This window comes from Procambarus clarkii, chromosome 34 (genome assembly GCF_040958095.1).
Source record: "Procambarus clarkii isolate CNS0578487 chromosome 34, FALCON_Pclarkii_2.0, whole genome shotgun sequence".
In the NCBI taxonomy this organism is placed as follows: domain Eukaryota; kingdom Metazoa; phylum Arthropoda; class Malacostraca; order Decapoda; family Cambaridae; genus Procambarus; species Procambarus clarkii.
In genome coordinates this window covers 17,771,956-17,793,810 of record NC_091183.1, presented here as the reverse complement: position 1 = coordinate 17,793,810, position 21,855 = coordinate 17,771,956, and the positions used below count along the sequence as shown (strand labels likewise).

General features: G+C 41.3%; 1 protein-coding gene across 3 annotated transcripts in view; it reads left to right on the top strand.

Annotated features, from left to right (window-relative positions):
* Positions 1–1,116: 1,116 nt before the first annotated feature.
* The window catches only part of LOC123762149 (phosphatidylinositol phosphatase PTPRQ), a 190,335-nt gene continuing 169,596 nt past the window's right edge, over positions 1,117–21,855 (top strand). For 2 of the 3 annotated variants that reach the window (XM_045748527.2, XM_045748525.2), the window contains exons 1-4: positions 1,117–1,308; positions 8,260–8,287; positions 10,564–10,920; positions 20,269–20,559. In XM_045748527.2, the coding sequence (XP_045604483.1) occupies positions 1,132–1,308; positions 8,260–8,287; positions 10,564–10,920; positions 20,269–20,559 (853 nt within the window). In that variant the 5' untranslated portion in view covers positions 1,117–1,131. The remainder of the gene's footprint in view (positions 1,309–8,259; positions 8,288–10,563; positions 10,921–20,268; positions 20,560–21,855) is intronic. The other variant, XM_045748528.2, reaches the window with a different exon arrangement.

Below are 21,855 nucleotides of genomic sequence, written 5' to 3'. Positions count from 1 at the left end.
CCTCCAACACTGTTTCTGGGATACCATCTGAAGAGTTCCTCCAACACTGTTTCTGGGATACCATCTGAAGAGTTCCTCCAACACTGTTTCTGGGATACCATCTGAAGAGTTCCTCCAACACTGTTTCTGGGATACCATCTGAAGAGTTCCTTCAACACTGTTTCTGGGATACCATCTGAAGAGTTCCTCCAACACTGTTTCTGGGATACCATCTGAAGAGTTCCTCCAACACTGTTTCTGGGATACCATCTGAAGAGTTCCTCCAACACTGTTTCTGGGGTACCATCTGAAGAGTTCCTCCAACACTGTTTCTGGGATACCATCTGAAGAGTTCCTCCAACACTGTTTCTGGGATACCATCTGAAGAGTTCCTCCAACACTGTTTCTGGGATACCATCTGAAGAGTTCCTCCAACACTGTTTCAGGGATACCATCTGAAGAGTTCCTCCAACACTGTTTCTGGGATACCATCTGAAGAGTTCCTCCAACACTGTTTCTGGGATACCATCTTAAGAGTTCCTCCAACACTGTTTCAGGGATACCATCTGAAGAGTTCCTCCAACACTGTTTCTGGGATACCATCTGAAGAGCTCCTCCAACACTGTTTCAGGGATACCATCTGAAGAGTTCCTCCAACACTGTTTCTGGGATACCATCTGAAGAGTTCCTCCAACAGCGCATTTCCTCTGACTGGAAAGCTTTTCTAACACAGCCTCAGTTCTTCAGATGCAGAATTCTCCTAACAGCTTTCCATAGCTAGAAACTGCAGACGAACAAGAACATTTCACTCTGATATACAATAGCCTCCAATAGTGACAATGTACGGAGCTTCTCCAACAGCTTCCTAAGGTCCCCATCTGTGATGACCACGACACTGATTGTTAATATGTTCATCTAGCTGGAAACATCGAAATGTTGATTGAGCAACGGCAGAAATTTTTACAGCATTGGTCACAATAAACTTCTGCACTTGTTACCTGATCAAGAGGGTTAAGATGATCCTTGCCTTAATGATAGCCTGGGAGAAAAGCCAGCAATAATGTGGGTGCTGTGGCAGTCCCAGGGCCGCCGGCAACGACGAAACACAGGCAACAGGCTGCACGATTATCAGTCGTGGTGGACACTTCATACATGATAGCAGAAGATAAGGCCAAAGTAGGGCCTGGTGGAGCCCTCCCGGGCCAGTCTTTCACCACAGGCCACAGCATCACAGGCCACACCAACATGTTGTGGCGGTCGGGGCGTCTACTGGTGCTGGCCGCCTTGCTTACAGCCGCCGCCGCCGCCCTGGACACCGAGGAAATACAAGTAAGTCTGGCTGAAAGTCTGACGTTCAGAATTCCACATTGTCTGCACAAGATGCTGGTCCTCTGTCAACAATGAACGCTCCTATACTGCTGCTGCTGTGATATTCAAACTGCGTCTTAATTCTCACTGTCGGGAATAGGAAGATATGTCCCTAGGCTTGATTCGAGGTCCCAACTATTTCGAAATACTAAATTGAATCTGGGGCCCTCAATTGTGAATCGAGAACGTAGACCACTATACTACAGTATACACTATGAGAAGTACAAAGTGCGTGTCCGGGTTAAAGATCAAGAGAGTGAACCAAGAAAATCTCTTTGTTATTCTCTCAGCGGTGAAGGGAGGGTCTCTCCATCGTGCCCACATAACACACGATACTGAGGCTAAATTTCATCAGAATATTAGAAAATTACCCGAGGAAAATAAGTGTCTATAACAACATGGGGAAAACCTTGATAGGGGATATAACAACCCATGGGGAAAAGCGATAGTTGTTGCAATCGTTCTGTCACCTTAATTTTTGTAGAGAATGACGATGTCCGTATCTCTCATGTCTTGTGGCACCGAGCCCTCCCTCCAGCACTGGCACAGAAATTCATGAAGCTCAGTTTTAAGTGTTCCTCGAGCGCACTTGAAAACTTCCGTCAGAATTCCGTCGTTTTCTGGGCCCCGTGCATGAGGAAAGGGAATCCAGTGCTTTCTCAACTTCTTCCACAGTCGGTTCAAGGTCTAGTTCTTCCATGATGCGCAAGCACTCGATTGCATCCAGGGCCTCTACACTGACCAAGTTCTCTCTAGAGTGGAGTTTGGAGTAATGTTCCACCTAGCGATTCATCTGCTGATCACGGTCTTTAATGATCTTCCAAGTGGCTGATTTTAGAGGAGCCGTCTGTTTTGTGTAGGACCTGTTGCCTGTTTGATCCCTTCGAACATGCCTACGGTAGCTGCTGTCTGGATGCTGGAACAGAGTCGGAGCCAGTAATCGTTACTGCGCCTCTACTGTGGGCAGTACGGAGGGCCTGTAGGTTCCATTCTGAGGGCAGGTTCATGTAGGATGAGAGAGGTCATTTTTTCTCCTCTACGAGGGGTAATAGTTCCTCTGCACTGGCATCGAACCAATCTACTGACTTGTTCTGCTTCTTATCGAAGGTGGACATGGCAGTGTTGAAAATAGTGCCCCCTGAGATGTGACCACCTCTCACTTGCGCTATCACAGGGTGGTACAGGAAGGGCATTTACCAGCGCAGAAGTGAACTCCACCTTGTGAAGATCACGGGTCTTGTTTACGTTAATGGGTATTCTTCCATCTTTTGCTCTGTGGATTTTCCGGGGTTGCAATCGACGAGGGAGTGGTCGGTGTCACATTCTGCGCTCTGGAAGCTGCGGGTCAGTTTGACGCTTTTCAGATTGCTATGTCCCGAAAACACCAGGTCGAGTTGGTGCCAATGCTTAGACCTGAGGTGTCTCCAGGAAACTTTGTACTGGGGCTTGGTGTGAAAGAAGGAATTAGTGACGCAAAGATCGTGACGACAGCAGAACTCAAGGAGGCTCTGCCCATTCTCATTCATCTTCCCAAATCCAAACTGTCCCAGACAGGAAGGCCAAGAGCTGTGGTCGGAACTAACTCTTGCGTTGAAGTCTCCCAGAAGGAAGACTGGCTCTTGTTGAGGTGCGTCTCTGAGAGTTAGGCCGAGGTCATCATAGATCTCCTCCTGAGCTTCGGTGGAGGAGGTCAGTGTTGGTCCGGAGGCGTTGATAAGGCTGACCAGTCCTGCTGCTGTATGAAGCTGAAGTTTGATGATCCTTACAAACCCTTCCGAGTGCAGTACTATGGATCCTAACAACCCGTTCCAGATAGTAAAGCCAACGTCATGCGCCCTTACCTCTTCTGGTAGTTTGCCCTACCAAAATAAGGTAAAATCCTTCTCTCAAATGCTGCCGGTCGCGGGCAGACTTGTCTAAATCCGTATTGGATTCATACCATTAGGTCATTAGGTAGGTCAGGAACATAAAACAGAAAGGTAAGGAGTACATCGTTATGGAAGAATTGGGCATAAATGGGGGAAGGATAGGGGACGTAAATAAGGACAAAGCAAATGTAAAGATTATTCAGGTATAGTGGTGTGACATGTTGAGCAGTGTCTTCTATGTTGGCGTCTTCACGTTCCGGTTTTGTTCTTACTCCTGAGGCTGTGTTCATTCGGGAGCTGACACCACGAATCAACAATATTTTGAGTTCAGAATCCAATATGTTGAGTTCTAGACGTGACGAATGAGCAAACGGAACAGTGAAATTGCTGTAAGTGAAAGGGTAGTCCATTTCTTCCCAGTTATCCCTAACTGCAGAAAATACAGCTTATTTAAAGGGGAATCCTGTGCAATATGATAAAAAATGCGGCGTTTAAAGGTTCGTGAGGTCGTCCCTATATATCGAACATTACAACTGAAATAATCGACAGATACAACGTCAGTAGAAAATTAGACATAGTCGAAGCATTAAATATCAACCTATCATAACCAACTATTAACAACCAGCTTACACTTGTGGAGATTCTACCAGCACACACTGACACAACCTACACATGAACATGGGAGTTGGGGTCCGGTAGGAGGCCTGTTCACCCCCATGCTCTCTACTTCATCTCAACCATCTTGGCTGTACGTGCGGTTGTCCCATCTAGTTTGTATCCACTTTATTCACCTGAGCCCTTGAGGATGTTGACAGGATTAGCGAAACGCCTCTCTTAGCGTCAGGCCATACAAAGCTGTGAAAATAATTTTGGAGAGTTAATTTTAAACTTCCTTCTCAAGTAAAGAAGAATATAAAAATGGAGATGATTCGTGCATCTTTGATCTAACCCTTTCTGTCCTATTTAGTTACAAGTGTCTACAAGGAAGTCTACTATCAAAATATTCTAAGATACAGGCGATTGTCCAACCGACCAACCCATGGACGCTAACATTCAGGAAGGATCTCAGAGTGACCTACCTGGTATCCAACTGAGACTTTAACCTTCCCTTAAAGGAGCAGATTCCGAAAATCTCAAACTTGCTGAAACGCCTTCGAATATTTTATTTCCATAATATACATGATAAATGCGCCAACTGTTCCTAATGGATCAACATCGTAACATGAAAAAACAAACCGAAATAAAAAATAAATAATATTTATAAAGTGATAATTGGCAATTTTAAAATTCACCCCAAAAAGATTAAAATTTCACCAATTTGTCTTGTATTCATTGTGGTCTAAGAAAGACATGGTGATCATTTGGCAATGTTGGATTTAATTTGGGAGTATAGTTTACGTTAAACAAACCTGTCAATGTGCCCTTCCAAATATGCGGCAAATTTAGACGCAATAATAAGCCCAAACCTTATGGATTTATGAATAAATATCCAACACTACGTTTAGAACAAAGAACTTTGCATATTATATGTGAAAATAGTGAGACTCGAAAAGAAACTTAATTGCTTGTAGGGTCTCAAAGTGGAAAATATTGTTTTAATAGAAAATTGAAGTGAAGTTCACGACAGTGAATATGGTTGTTCTACATTATGGATTTTCTTGTAAGTTTTAATGAACATTGATTGACATTCATGCTCAAATAAGTGAAAGTTGTAGGTCAATGTGTGTTGAAATGAAGTCAAGAAAAATACCCCACCTTCCTCCCCTCCCCCCTCCCCCTCCCCCCAAAAAATGTATAGGGATAGGGATACTCGGTTAGGGACAACTAATAAATATATTTCAGTAACTTTACTGCTCATATATAAGTGATAAGGCCCTCATCTGGTCACCATTCAGCAAAACAACCTTAAGAGACAATATGAAAAATCGAGTTTGAAATCTGTAAATAACTCGCTTAAAAAACAGAGAAAGTCACAAGTTCTGCCACCTGCGGCTGATTCACATGTTGACCAATTTCGTTCCAACGTCACATCCTTAGTGACGGGTATGCATTCTTCAAGATGTAGAAGTCACAACAAAATCAGCTGAGAAACAAAATAGAAAAAAAATTATTGAAAGCTTCTCGTACAAAAGGACATAAGAAATATTGGCATTCAGCAATGTATTTATATAATATATAATAAAATACAGCAACATAGAATACTTAATCATTATTATGTGTGAAATTTGGCCCTCCAGGTGGCACTCAAAGATGCTGGAAGGCACCAGCTGCATTGCCAATTTGTGGACCCTCCTTACTACTAACTACTTTTCTTCTTTGTGTGTCGGACAGGTGCTTGCTTCTCTTTATCACTGCATTATCCCTGAGTTCCGATAATTAGGAGGTGTTATCGTTAGCATCAGTATCCGCGGCGCACGGATGTATTATTTTAAAAAATTGTATGGAATCCATTTCTTAGCATATTAAAATGACATTTTCACGGCGCTGATGCCAAATAACGTGAGATTTGTTTATCATTTGGCAATATATTTCCATTTGAACGAATATTTTTCATATTCCGCTTCTTTGAATACTATTAAGTACCAGTAGGTAAAAGACACCCTCATCCCAGTACTATATATGACCTGTAAACCACAATATCACAGTTAATGACCCTAGTGATTGAAATGTTATTACCAAAGATGTTGTGATTTGTAAGAAATAACAAAGGCATGAAGGAGATTTAAACCTGCACATACTAGATGGTGCTCCATGGAAGATTTAGTCTCAGTTAAAAGGGTTAGATCAATAATACTAGCACGAATTTCCTCTACGTTTCTTATTAGATTTGGTACCAAGCGATACCCGGGTCTCTCTCCCCCACATACCAAATCTTATCTCTCTCTCCTCCCTCTTTTCCTCGGTTCCTTATTCCTTTCCATCTCCCCTCTTTTCTCTCCCCACTTCCTCCCCACTCTGGTCCACATTTTTCAAGTTTTCCCCTTTATTTACTCTTTCCCATTACCCCATACCCCTCTCCTCTGCCGCCTCCCTACTCTTCTCATTTTACCCTCTTAGATTTTGTTTCCCTTTTCCCACACTTACCCATCTTTTCCCATTCTCCTTCTTTCTCCTACCTCACCTCTCTCTTCCCTTCCATCTTCCCCCCCCCCTCTCTCTCTCTCTCTCTCTCTCTCTCTCTCTCTCTCTCTCTCTCTCTCTCTCTCTCTCTCTCTCTCTCTCTCTCTCTCTCTCTCTCTCTCTCTCTCTCTCTCTCTCTCTCTCTCTCTCTCCTCTCTCTCTCTCTCTCTCTCTCTCTCTCTCTCTCTCTCTCTCTCTCTCTCTCTCTCTCTCTCTCTCTCTCTCTCTCTCTCTCTCTCTCTCTCTCTCTCTCTCTCTCTCTCTCTCTCTCTCTCTCTCTCTCTCTCTCTCTCTCTCTCTCTCTCTCTCTCTCTCTCTCTCTCTCTCTCTCTCTCTCTCTCTCTCTCTCTCTCTCTCTCTCTCTCTCTCTCTCTCTCTCTCTCTATCTCTCTCTCTCTATCTCTCTCTCTCTCTCTCTCTCTCTCTCTCTCTCTCTCTCTCTCTCTCTCTCTCTCTCTCTCTCTCTCTCTCTCTCTCTCTCTCTCTCTCTCTCTCTATCTCTCTCTCTCTCTCTCTCTCTCTCTCTCTCTCTCTCTATCTCTCTCTCTCTATCTCTCTCTCTCTCTCTCTCTCTCTCTCTCTCTCTCTCTCTCTCTCTCTCTCTCTCTCTCTCTCTCTCTCTCTCTCTCTCTCTCTCTCTCTCTCTCTCTCTCTCTCTCTCTCTCTCTCTCTCTCTCTCTCTCTCTGTCTCTCTCTGAACATGGAATATACGCATCAACAAGCACACATCAAAACCTCAACTTTTTTTAAAGTGTTATTACAGTATAAAAACGGCGTGGTTACGTTGATACAACTTTGTAATATCGTTGCGATTACTATGTAGCAACGTTTTGGCTACATTTTGATGGTTTAGAACAGGTGAAAATTTCGCTAGAAAACCAAATCTCCCCATTTTAGATTTTAGAGCAATCGTCAATAACAGCCGATCCTATTAAAGAGGGGCCGCGACAGTTGATGTATGCTGGAGCAGCAGGTGTTGTTGCTGTTAATTTAGGGGCGACGACGATCATGGGCTCGGATGCGCCCTGGTGTACCTGCGAAGGATTAATCGCGAAACCAAGGAAAGGGGGAAACACCAAGCCTCATCGCGGAACGGGTGATGTCAATCACAGAAACTAATATGCCTCGCGGAAAAGAAACGCAGACAGGCAGATGATTGGGGAGCCTCGTGAGTCCCCTCGAGTTGACAAGCACCGGCCCCGCCCCACACAGAGAACACTGGGTAGCAAAACTAAAAACTCGGCCACCAGCTAAAACGCAAAAGTCATCCAGTGCCCCCTGGAAGAGCAGAAGCCGGCCGCCCATCACGCCTGAGGTGGGCGATCCATTCACCAGGAGCCCATCAAGACCCACCAACCCCCGGCACCTCTCGGCCAAGCCGGCGCTGGACACAGTGACCCCGCCGGGAGAAACAGCCAGAACACATCCAAAAAAATCTATCAACAATCATGTGACCAGAGGCGATATATGCGCCAGGCGTCATACAAACCAGACCGTGGAATAGGAATGGCAAACTGCAGTATCAAATCCAAATCGCAAAAACAGAACGTGATCCGGCAGCTCCCAGGCGGAGGAGGTGTCCAGACGTCCGCTGGGCGTCAAGGTTGAACCAGGAGTCCCGAGCAGCAGGTGTGGCGTGAGGCAACGGTCCATAAAGATAATGTGTATCAAGGAGCTCTCACATTGTCCAGAAAATAAGATCTTCTATTTATAGTGTTTCATGACAGCTTGATAACCATTGTTCTCCTACATCGGAACTGTAAAGTATTCAGAGCCTGCGTCTGGTCAAGACTTCAACCAACATAAATGTTAGAATAAGATTACTTGTAATTTATTGAAATGCTCACAACCCCTCTATTGTAATTAATATTTGCATAAAAGATTATCACAAAGTTAGTGATATGTTTTTTCATTCTCTTTTCAGAAAGAAAAAGAATACTTACTGGAAGCTGGTGAGTGATAATGTAGGACCTGACAAGGTGGGTGGTTGTTAGACGTAGTTCATCTCCAGACTCACAGTTCCTGAGTGTCATTAAGATAACTTGTCTCACACTAACTGTTCTCAACACAACACAACTTCTTCCTGAGCGTCAAAAGGGTGATACCATCTTACCTAACTCTTAATGAACACGTGAACGCATCTTTCCTCCCAGGGGATTGTATCACTGAAAAACTGTCGGTAACGAGGGTCCGCGACATCAGGTCTGTCCTGGAAATATTGCATTCAGGTATAATCAATTTAATTTCCTTGATTATGTCAACTAGATGTTACTGTAGGGAACATGGCTGCCTTTCCTCGTGTGGGTGGAGGTAGTGGTTAAACTCGTTCTCTTACAAATTACGTCGCTTTTCACTCGTATGCGCTCTCAGGATAAAAGGTGACATAATTCTATAATTCCAATTCCATTCCAATTCAAAGACATGCCCTAATCCAACTTGATATAGCAACCCCCCCTCCCCCCACCCCCAGTACTATGAGCCTCTATCCTTTTAATCAGTCTTTCATGTGGCACTGTATCAAAAGCTTTGCTAAAGTCAAGGTACACAACATCACAAACCTTACCACTATCAACTGCCTCAACTATGATTGAATAAAATGATAGCAAATTTGTTAAACATGAATGACCATTTGTAAAATAATGTTGTGAATCATTTATTAATTTGTTTTTCAAGATGAAGACGAATGGTATTAACAATTATCGATTCAATTAACTTTCCCACAATAGACGTAAGGCTAATTGGCTAATAGCTTGATGCAAGTGATCTATCTCATTTCTTAAAAATTGGTACCACATAAGCTACCTTCCACGACGCTAGCACTCTGCCTGACTCTAATGATTTATTAAAAATGGTAAACAAAGGCTCGCAAAGTTCCTCGTGGCTTTTATAAAGCACCCTGGCAAACACTTCATCCAGCCCTGGGGATTTGTTTGGTTTGAGTTTCACTATTTGTTTAATAACATTATCCCTGGTAATTGTTAAACTAGTCATGCTCTCTTCGTTTCCAACCACACAGACTTGTTCGGCTGATGGCAGAGAGTTAAGTTCTTCTTTAGTAAATACAGAGATAAAATATTTATTAAAAATGCTCTTCGTCGTTATCCGTTATCTGACCTGTCTCAGTTTTTAATGGACCTCGCATTTCCCTAATCTTTGTTGATATAACTGAAAAAAAAACTTTAGAATTTGCCTTTGCTTGCCCTGCTATACGAACTTCATAGTTACTTTTTTCCTCCTTATCTCTTTTTCAAGAGATAAGTGTGTGGGTCTTTAGTGTGTTCGAGTGTGTGAGTCTGTTAGTCTGTTATAGTGTGTGGGTCTGTTAGTCTGTTCGAGTGTGCGTGTCTGGTAGCCTACGAACTTTTTTTTTATTTTCCTCTTAATTTCTTAAGTCTTATTTATTACAAATTTCTTACCTTCTTACCTTTTTAGCATCATGTTTTTTAACTTTTTCCTACTTATTAAGACATAAGTCTGTATGGGTCACAGTCCTTCAGTCTGGTGTTGCCCAGGCTCCTGAGCAACGCACACGTCGCTGGTGACTATGACCAAAGGGAAGAACACTACACTCAGATAATATCAGATTTTCCAGAACAAAATATTAATTGGATAGCATATAATATTTAATGATGTGGTAGAAACAGTCTCAAGTAACTTCTTGGTTTACCCTCACATAAAGGACTTTGACGGTATTAACAATCTTCATCAAATTATTTCAGAATAACATAACAAACCAGCGACAGCTGTATTGTTTCAAGCGTAGATTAGACATTCATATTAGTAAGTTGGGAAAATATAGATAGGAGATATCTCAAAAAAATTTATATGCTAATCTCTGTCTGGTTGTGGGCTGCTCAAGAATGTGAAAGTGATAACAACGCACAAAGTAATCACATTAACGGGATGTAATGGGATTTATTTGTGCATTTAAAGAGAAGCGTTCAGGTGGCACTCCTATACCACCGCCAGACGATATGGGGACGATGCGCGTGAAACCATGATTTCTTACAAGAAAATGCCGCAAGAACCCTAGAGGATTCAGTTGAATCCCAGGTTACATTTATTTTGACATCGTGGTTTAAGACGTGTGTTTTGGAGCGCCCAGTGCATATCTTCGAATTCTTCTCATGGTTCCTACTGTTTTTCTCATTGATAACAACAACATAGTCGCCCATATGTCGTGGGCCGTCCAAGAACGTAGCAGTAATAGCAACATTATCTCCCTTAGGTCGTGGGCCGCCAGAGAACGTGGCAGTAATAGCAACATTGTCTCCCTCGGGTCGTGGGCCGCCAGAGAACGTGGCAGTAATAGCAACAATGTCTCCCTCGGGTCGTGGGCCGCCAGAGAACGTCGCAGTGGTGGAAGTACTGATCAACGCTCTTAATGTGTCATGGGACCCGCCAGAGGAGGAACCTTTTTATTATACGGTAGAAGATGGAATCAATAACAAAGTTACCCACGATAACTTCTTTTTTATAGAAGGACTGCAACCTTGTACACGTTATTTTATAACCGTGACCTCTGTATACGAAGGTATCGGATATAACTACCCTGCTTCTACGGTCGGCTACACAGACATTTCAGGTAATACCAGCAAAACTCTGGCGCCAGAAATTCCCTTAGTTTTTTATTGTTCTTTAGTTTGAACGAAATGCATTTTAACAATGTTTGTATTATTTTATGTATTTTTAATTATATATTTTATTCCTAATGCTTAACAAATATTATCCAAACAGCAACCCCGTCCTCAGCAAATGTTAATTCCAACCAGCGGCCAACTCCATGACACATTCATAAAGCTTAACAGGTTCTTCCTTCAAAATAGGAATTTTCCCAAATATTTTTTTTTATTACTAATTATTATTATACACTGCATACTTAGGCATATGTTAGGTTAGGTTAGGTGTTTAGGTTCTGTTGTAATTATATGTATTAGCCTATTCATCCTCACGCCTCAGCAATAAGTCAAATACTGACTTAAGATTTGAATAAGTTATTGCAGTTTTTGACATATTCAGTAGACAACCAACTGACAGCATGAATCTTCCGTACAAAATAATGAGAAACTTTTGAATGTAAATTATTATTAGAATACAATATGGGTTTATATATAGTTTGGTCTAGGTTAGGTTAGGATAGAATAGGTTAGGTTAGGTTAGGGTAGGTCTATGTAACGTTAGGTAAGGTTTTTTAGTTACGCTGATTTAGAGAGTGGTTACACAACAGGGTGAAAGTGCAACTCGAACTTGGTGGTGTTGAAAATGAAAATCAGTTTACACACGACTCACAAATGATGACGTCCGAGCACTTCTAGAACAAGTGCTTTGCTGACGACTTTTGTTCTAACCACAATGCTGTAAATGCTTCACCCCGTACTACAAATACAAATAATCGCCAAAAACCCTAAACGCTTAACCTAACCTAACCAATGCCTAAATATGTGCAATACGCTAACATACAACAATATTAATATATATTTGAGAAAATTCCTATTTTGAATGAACAGCAAATTAATGAATGCGACATTGAGGTCGACCGCTGGATGGAATGGACTTGGTCTGTGGACGGATTGGTTGATGAGGACGGGCTGACAAACAGAGCATAAATCTTCCATTTCTAATAAGAAGTTCAGACTCGGCTTCCAAGCTGCAATATACAAAATATACCCTTAACAATTTGGATTGACCGGCGCCGGGTCAGGGTGCATCCAGGCGCCCTGCTCCCAGTCTTGCCTCGACTATCAGAGAGACTGGATCGAAAGCGCGGCCCTCCGGTCATTTGTTTGGCGGCATAGGGCAGCCTCTTCCCCCTATTCGGCGTTCAGAGACAATTGGCCTGGAGTTCTCTGGCAGGGCGTCGTACCTTGCCGTGTAAGTAGTAATTATGGATATGTTCCGCATTCAGGAAGTGGATGTGTTTGGTGTATAGCTCGTCACGAACCACAGGGCACTCGTTACGTTCTGTTCACCAGCTGTTTATAACGACTTAGTGACCCGTTACGATGTACGTTCAATTACCCTTCCTGATGAAAGTGAAACCGTCTCTGTCTCCGTCTGCTGCTGCTTACTCACATATGTGGCACTGCATGGGGGGTCACTTTTGAGTTCCCAGAAGACCTGCTTCAGTGATATTCTGGAAAATATGGGACCGTGGTATCCCCTCCGGTTGAATACCATCTCTTCTGGCATTTGGAATGGGGTCTCGTGCAGTACCAGGACCCTCGCCCTGCGTCTCAAGTCGCCTGTTCCGTCAACTGTCACGTTGATGGGCTACACCATGCGCGCCTTCTATGCGGGGCAGCCCAGGACATATTTTCGGAGGGGGACTCGAGGAGCACCAGGCGGCGGTCTGCACTGGTGTGACGGCTGCACCAGTTAATTAGATTCGGGAGGAGGATTTTTCCCCGTTGGTGGCTGTCCCTGCTGTCTGCTGCCCCGCTGGTGTTACCGGGTTACTCAGCCTGTGTGCCCATGAGTATGGTTGGTGGTGTGAGTGTAGGGGTGGTGGTGTGTGAGGACATGACCCCCACAGTTGGCTTTCTTGCCTCGGGCGGCTCCTTCACCTCCGCAGGCTCCCTCACCTCTGCAGGCTCGTTCTCCTCTACCGGATCCTGCGTCTCTGCAGCCTCCCTCACCTATGCTGGCCCTTTCACTTCCGCCAGCTCCGCCTGCCCTCTCTTCAGTTCCAGTTTCACCTGTATGGCCTTGTGTCCTCTGTCATCAAGGCTGCTGTGCTTCACGCTTTCTCAGCTGTGGGGCGGCCGGCCGAAGACTCTTTTCTGGTGCCTCCTGCTAGTGGCGACAGTTTCAAAAAGCGTCAAAGCATTCTCAGACAGCTAGGAGTGTGTCGCCACTTCGTGAGTGGGCTGCATAATGTGATGTTGAGGGCTCTGAGGGCTCTTCCTCTGTGAAGTGCGAGGTTAGTGCAGGTGGCGGGTATGGTTCCAGCGAGTGACGTGGACCCTGGTGTAAGTAGTAGGGAGTAAGTGCCACAGAGGAAGTTTCATTTTTTTGGAAATTCCTGTGTAGCGCTTCGGGGGTTTCAGGTGAATTTAGAAATTCCCCTGTAGCGCTTTAGGGTTTCTTGGTAAATTTGGGCAGTCACAGATTTGGAATTAGGGAATTCTTATGAGAAAAATAATTTCCGAGACTTTAGAAGTTTGTTAAAAGTTCTTATGATAAAAATAAGTAGGAAAATCTTAAAGAAAAAATTTAGAAAATATCGTGTTTGTGTCACAGCATTTCCAGTTAAAATCTACGGACATATTTTGCCTGTTTTCAACATCGGAAATTCGTGTCTGTGACACAGGGTTTTCAGGTAAATTTAGAAATTCGTGTTTGTGAGTCAGGATTTTTCAGGTAAATTTGGGCAGTCACAGATTTGGAAGTAAGGATTTCTTTATGAGAAAAAATAATTTCCGAGATTTTAGAAGTTTGTTAAAAGTTCTTATGATGAAAATAAGTTCATACAAGTTTGTTAAAGTTCATATGGGAGAAACTCAAATTTTTCAGAGTTCAGTTTTAAGAAAATATTTCAGAGTTTCAAATAATCATAAAAGTTTATTTATATGTTTATGACCGAATTTGTAAAAAGACCATTTTCAGAGAATATTGTCTTAGATGTTTTGTTAAGGAAAACAGACAACTTAGCCATAACATTTAGTTTTATATCCATTTACGGCTATTTCACCTGTGAAGACCAAAATAGAACAGAGCCCAGTTATAGACAGAAATTCGTCAGAGACCAGTTTGTGCCCAAAATTCTTCTGAGTCCACTTTGTTAGCAAAATTAGTCAGAGACAGTTTTAAGCTCAAATTTCATCAGAGTCCAATTGTAAACATAAATTCGTCAGAGTCCAATTAACGACAGATATTTGACAGAGTCCATTTGCTACCAAATTTTCATCAGAGTCCAGTTTATACCGAAAATTCGCCAGAGTCCACTTTGTGCCCAAATATTCAGAGTCCAGTTCATGATCGAAATTAATCAGAGTCCAATTGAAGACCCAAATTTGATAGAGACCACATTTTCGCTACTAGCAGTCCAATCCCCCTGAAATTTTAAACAGTCATATTTCAGTCGTAGTAAATAAGATCAAGTCAGTTACTGAGCTCCAGCTCTCGTCCCTACCTTAGTTCTCTCTCGTATCTTTGTAAATAACCCATCAATTTCCCTGATTTTTTTTTACCCTCTGTATTTCAGACATAGTAAATATGATGTAAACAATTATAAAACTCTAGCTCTTGTCCTCTGTCCAAGTTCACTCCTGTAAATTCATTACTATCAGTCCAAATCCCCCTGAGATTTGAACACTCAACTACATTTTCAGACCCCCCTGCAAATAAATCAAAGCAAATTATCGAGTTCCAACTCATGTTCTTCACTTAGTTCAATGTTCATCAAATTATTTCAGATCAAGCCTCTCTCCAGTCTATCAAAGTAAACTTCATTTCCTTTAATACCCTTTTTGTACTCAGCTCTGTAATATTCACACGGTCATATAACACCTTACCTTCAATACCTTTTGTTTACCCAAGTAAGCAATAATCACATGGTCAAAATCTCACTGTACACTTTCCCTCCCTTACCTTCTCATCCCTAACTTATCCAATCTTCATTAATCCTACTGTATTTTCATGTTTTCTCTATATTCAGCTGTGTTCTTCACATTTGTCCATGTTATCTGTGTTCACTTCATGTTCTACAAATGTTCACAGCAGGCTCAGTTCAAATTTGTTCACCTGTTTTTCTAATTTTTTCTGTTTTCTACCATTCTTCCCCGTATGTTCATTATGTTTTTGTTATGTTTTTCATGTACATCATATGTTCTTTGTATAACTTTTATACTCAATATTCATGTTCTCAATGTTCTTAGCTTGTTCTTCACATGTTCAGTGTTCATTCTTTGTATTCCCTATGTTCCTTATTATGTCTTCATATTCTCTGTAAGTTCATATTCCCTGCATGTTCACTCTATTCATCAACTTTTTCTTACATGTTTTCTGTGTTCACCGTATGTTCACTGTGTTCTTTCCCTTACTTAACCTAAATTTTTTATGTTCTTTGTTTCTTTAAACCAATTTGTTTCTTCCATTCACTAGTTCTTTGTCAAATATTATCATCGGCAATACAGTTCCCTCAACAATTTTAGTCACCCAGTTTTATTTGCAAAACTATGTCAAAGTAATTCTCGTAGTCAACTTAATAGTTTTACCAACCCTGTTCTTAAACAAATGTACACTTTATTCAGTTCCAAATTTACAAAGACAAACCTTTATTGTAACGTTCCTTAACTAAAAATCTTTCACCAATCAACTAAAACATAGTCACTTTCGTCATTTCTCAACTAAACTTATTATCCAATCAACCAAAAAATAGTCACGATTAATCTCATTCAACACCGTTCTTAACTAAAACAACCTTTCTCTTAGCTAAAAATTGTCAAAGGAATCTTTCCAACACTGTTCATAACAAACTTTATCCATCGTCGTTCAACTAAAAATAGTCTTGTTCATCATTTCGTAACAGCCATTATGTTTTCGTTAAGTAAGAAAATATAGTCAAAGATATCTATCTTCGTCGTTCTTAACTGACATTTATACTTTGTGGAGCACTAAAATAGTCACTGTCGTCATATTTTTTCATGTCTTTCCTCAGCTAAAATAGTCAAATGTAACTTTTTTCAGCACTTTCGTAAAAAATTATATGTCGTTAAGTAAGAAAAATAGTCAAAGGTGCTCTTCGAGATAACAAAGACACTCTCAGTGTCATCAAAGTTACTCTTCGAGAAATCAAAGACACTCTTCGAGACATCAAGGACTTACTCAAAGACATCAAAGTTGCACTCAAAGACATCCTTTGAGACATCAAAAACATCCTTTAAGACTTCAAGGGCACTCTTTGAGATATCAAAGACACTCTCAAATACTCAAAAATTTACTCGCATCCTCAAAGTTATTCTCAGAGTCATCAAAAAGTTAATCTCAGTCATCAAATGTTATTCTCTAAGTAACCTTTCGTTCGTCAGAGAAACTTTCTAAGACATCTTCGTTCATTAAAGTTAATCTCAGAGGCATAAAAGTTATTCTCAGAGCTATCAAAATTATTCTCGATGTCATCAAAAAGTATTTTCTCGTTCATCAAAGTTAATCTCAGAGTTAACAAAGGTAATCTCTAACTCACTCTCGTACATCAAAGTTGTTTCAAAGACATCAAAGTTATTCTCAGAGTTATCCAAAGATATTCTCATGTGCACAAAAGTTATTCTCGAAGTCATCAAAGTTATTCTCTAAGACAACAAAGTCATTCTCATAGTCATCAAAAGTTATTCTCAGAGTCACCTTTGTTATTCAAAGAAGCCTTCTGAGACATCCTCGTTCAACAAAAACTGTCCTCAGAGCCATCAAAAAGTTAAATACAGTCATCAAAGTTTTTCTCTAACTATCTTTTCGTTCATCAGAAAAGCTTTCTAAGACATCTTTGTTCATCGAAGTTGTTCTCTATGACATCAATGTTTTTCTCTAAGACATCAAAGATGTTCTCTAAATCATAAAAAGTTAATCTCTAAGTCACCTTCGTTCATTAGAGAAACTTTCCAATCCATCTTCGTTGATCAAAGTTATTCTCAGAGTCATCAAAGTGACCTTTAATTCACCTTCGTTCTCCAAAAAGTTGTTCTCTAAGACACCTTCGTTCATCAAAGAAACTCTCCTTCTTCCATCATGTTATTCTTTAAGACATCTTCAGTCATAAAATTTCTCTCAAAAATGTAACTAGTTCAGCTTTTCTTACCAAACCTGCACTTCTGTTAAAATATATTTTCTTAGTCACTTTACCCTAAAACTGTTCTCTGAACTACACTGTTCAAACCTACGTAACCTATCCTCTCCACCCAATGTTAGTTAGTTAACGTAACGTTCCTAAACCTAACTTTACCTATCCTAACTTAACTTACCTTACCTTTACCTATCTTACCTAACTTAACCTGCATAACCTAACTTTACCTAACCTAACATAACTTACCTTACCTTACCTATCCCACCTAACTTACCTAACCTAACCTAACTTATCCTGCTTAACCTAACTTACCTACATTACCTAACTTAACCTACTTAACCTAACTTTACCTATCCAAACTTAACTTACCTTACCTTACCTATCTTACCTAACTTACCTAACTTAACCTAACTTATCCTGTTTAACCTAACTTACCTAACTTAACCTGCTTAACCTAACTTTACCTATCCTAACTTACCTTACCTTATCTATCTTACCTACATTGCCTAACTTAACCTGCTTACCTAACCTACATAACTTAACCTAACCTATCCTAACTTATCTTACCTTACCTTACCTATCTTACCTAACTTAATCTGCATAACCTAACCTGCTTAACCTAACTTACCTACATTACCTAATTTAACCTGCTTAACCTAACTTTACCTAACCTAACTTACCTTACCTTACCTTACCTATCTTACCTACCTTACCTAACTTAACCTGCTTAACCTAACCTTCATAACTTAACCTAACCTAACCTACTTAACCTAACTTACCTTACCTTACCTATCTTACCTTACCTTACCTAACTTAACCTGCTTAACCTAACTTACATAACTTAACCTAACCTAACCTGCTTAACCTAACTTACCTTACCTTACCTATCTTACCTAACTTACCTAACTTAACCTAACTTATCCTGCTTAACCTACCTTATCTAACTTAACCTGCTTAACCTAACTTATGTAACTTATCTTACCTATCCTAACCTAACCTAACTTGCTTTACCTAACTTAATCTTACATTCCCAAACTGATGTATCCTATCTAGTCCAACCAGACATGATCTAACTTACATAATTTAACTTACTAATCTAACTTACAACCCCTTATTCCTGCTTGTCTTTTGTGTTTCGTTAATCATTGTCTCATATTCATTTACTCATTTCAAGGGTTAATTTCTCAAATGGACATTTTTGCATTTCAAGTGTTATTTGTTTAAGATTGGGTGTTTAACCATTTCAAAGGATTTTTGTTATATATGGGAATTTACTCGTTTCAAGGGCTAATTTCTCAAATGGTCATTTTTGCAGATCAAGGGTTATTTGTTAAAGTTCATCAAGTTGCTCATAAGTTGTATTTATTATGTTTGTTATCATTTATTCTTATTTCCCAACCCCTTTACCTAACCGCTAGTAATCTTAGTGTATTTAGTAGGTTCTATCATATGTTCTTATTCCCCAACCCTTTAACCTAACCTTTCAGATGTAGTTTATTGTGTTTTGACGTATGTGTTGATTATATTATCCTTTTCCTAACCTTTCAGATGTAGTTTTGTTTCTTCAAATTTACCTGAAAAATTTACCTGAAAAATCCTGACTCACAAACACGAATTTCTAAATTTACCTGAAAACCCTGTGTCACAGACACGAATTTCCGATGTTGAAAACAGGCAAAATATGTCCGTAGATTTTAACTGGAAATGCTGTGACACAAACACGATATTTTCTAAATTTTTTCTTTAAGATTTTCCTACTTATTTTTATCATAAGAACTTTTAACAAACTTCTAAAGTCTCGGAAATTATTTTTCTTATAAGAATTCCCTAATTCCAAATCTGTGACAGCCCAAATTTACCAAGAAACCTCTAAAGCGCTACAGGGGAATTTCTAAATTCACCTGAAACCCCCGAAGCGCTACACAGGAATTTCCAAAAAAATGAAACTTCCTCTGTGGCGCTTACTCCCTACTACTGGTGTAGACCCTGTTGTAGGCGTTGGGTGGCCAGTGCGGGGACCTCGCCTGCATCTGTTTGTTCCAGTTCCCCATGGATGGTGTTCCCTCCCCTGCCGAGGATGTTGGTGAGCATCCCCGTGGGGGGTTATCCCCCCTGCCGAGGATGTTAGTTAGCATCATGAGTTGGTGTTTGTCCTGAAGAAGGATGCTCGCCCGGTGGGTTCCGTCCCCCGCCAACCTGCTCCATCGGCGGCAGTGTTGCCACCTCTCTAGTCTCTGCCTTCGTCTTCAATGTCTCCTGTTTCGTCAGCGGCGATATGCCGCCTTTCCAGCCTCAGCCTTCGTTTTCGATATCCTCTGCTCAGGGGCGACCGCCTCCGCCCGGGTTTTCGCCTGACATAGTGGTTCCAAAGTTTATGATGCGCCCGTAATGTCATGGAGATGCCCGCCCTACCGAACGAGAGTGGTTAATTTGGGATGCCTACATTATGCCGTATCCGAAGGTGGATTACGCAGAGAAATATGGGGATTCTTATTATTATTAACTTTGTTCCTGTTGCACCCCGATTCTTTTGTGTTACAGTGTTATGCTTGTGTCTGTACGTGTGTTTGTGGGGTTGGTGGTGGCGTGTGAGGGTTTTTTCCCGGTACCTGTGTGTTCCGGTGTTTCTGCTTGTGGGTTTGGGTGTGTGGATGTGGTATGTTTTTCTGGTTCCTGCACATTCCGGTGTTTGTTCTGGTGTGTGGCTGTGGGCTTTTCTTCTTTACTGTGTCATGTATTTTCTCATTGTATTTCTTGTGGTTCATTTTATGTATAGAGGTCTGTTTTTTCTGCATCCCGGTTCCGGTACTGTTTGTGAGCATTGTTTTTGTGTGGCTCCTCAGGCTTGTTTTGTTTTATGTGTTTCTTTGTTCATTGCTATGTTTTTTGTGCGTCTCTGGTTGTGTTTGTGTGTGTTATTTATTCCCTGTTTTGTGCTGTCTAATTTTCTGTTTCTGTCTTACTGTTTTAGGATTTAAGTAACCATGTTTGGTGTTCCTTGTGTGTAATTTGTTGCCCGTGTGTGGGTTTTTTTTTGTTCATCGTATGACGTGATTTCTTATTGTATTTATTGTGCTTCTTTTATAAATAAGAACAAACAAATTAACATTTTAAGTATTGTTGGTAACCGGATTGAATCTCACCATTTTCCCACAGTACCACCAGCACCACCGAGCTGTTGGTTTGACAACATTGATACCACCTCGTTAAGTGCCTACTGGAGTGATCCATCCATTCAGTGTACAATTACCAACCACAACATTAACTGGACGTCAAACGTCCTCTGGAATGACGATGAGAACACCTCAGGTACCGTCAATGTCCAAGGATATCACTACCGAATAAGAAACCTCAAACCCTACACAAAAGTGACGGTCAGTGTGGCAGCCGCCACTGACGCAGGTTATGGCCCTTCCACATCTTGCTGGAATGTGACGCTTCAGGACAGTGAGTTACCTTTATATTGTTAGTTATTATTGTTGTTGTTGTTGTGCTTGTAGGGTACCATGGGTTACAGGAGGCTTACCATAGGTTACACGAGACTTACTATGGGTTAAACGAGACTTACCAAGTGTTACACGAGACTTACCAAGGGTTACACGAGGCTTACCACACGAGACTTACCAAGGGTTACACGAGACTTACCAAGTGTTACACGAGACTTACCAAGTGTTACACGAGACTTACCAAGTGTTACATGAGGCATACCATAGGTTACACGAGACGTACATTGGATTACACGAGGCTCACGAAGGGTTACGTGAGGCTTACCATGCGTTACAGAAGGCTTACCAAGGGCTTACCGTTTTCTGTGTTGGGCCCTCTGATAGGTTAGGATAAGGATACTTTATTATGGCAGTTTTTGACGTTGGGAAATCTTAGGAGGACCGGCTGCACAGAAACAAAAGAAAACAAAGTTGTCTAACATCAAACATTTGTTACAAACACAATTAACTATAAAGATTAAATGGGGTCTTGAACATCATTCAATATAATGTTGGACACCATTGAACCTTGCCCCATCTTGTAACATGAAACTTGTTCACAGTCGCCAAAAAAATTTGTAATTCCGCAACTTGGGATATTATGGCATGAACATATAAACATCGGATGAATGCAAAACTCGTTATCAATATAATAAACTTCTTAGAAACATAAAACTCAGTAAATCACAAATTTTTTAACTGTTTTCATATATTTCAGTGAGGGGAACATCAGATTACTGCATGTTCCCAATTTTCTAAAGGAAACTTCAGACCATTTGGGAAGGCATCGGACGAGGGAGTGGGGAATGATAGGGATGATGAGGAGACGGAAGTGAGAGATGGTGTGGAGGACGAGGGGATGGGGGAGTTTGGGATGGTGGGGACGAGGGGATGGGGGAAAGGAGGATGGTGGGGAGGACAAAGGGACTGGGGAGTGGGGCATGGTAAGGAGGACAAAGGGACAGGGGAGTGGGGCATGGTTGGAAGGAAGAGAGGACGGTGGAGTGGGGAATGGTGGGAGGACGAAGGGACGGTGGAGTGGGGAATGGTTGGAGGGTCGAGGAGACAGGTGAGGGGAGAATGGTGGGGAGGACTGAGGGACAGGGAAGGTTGCTGTGGCTCAGCAACGCACATGCGTTGCTGAGCGAAAGCAACGCGTGGCCGGGTACTGTTAGTTTAGTTATATATTTGAAACACCAGATATTGAATATCACTAATTCACTTATTAACAGTTTAAGTTCGATGTTAATTCCTAGAT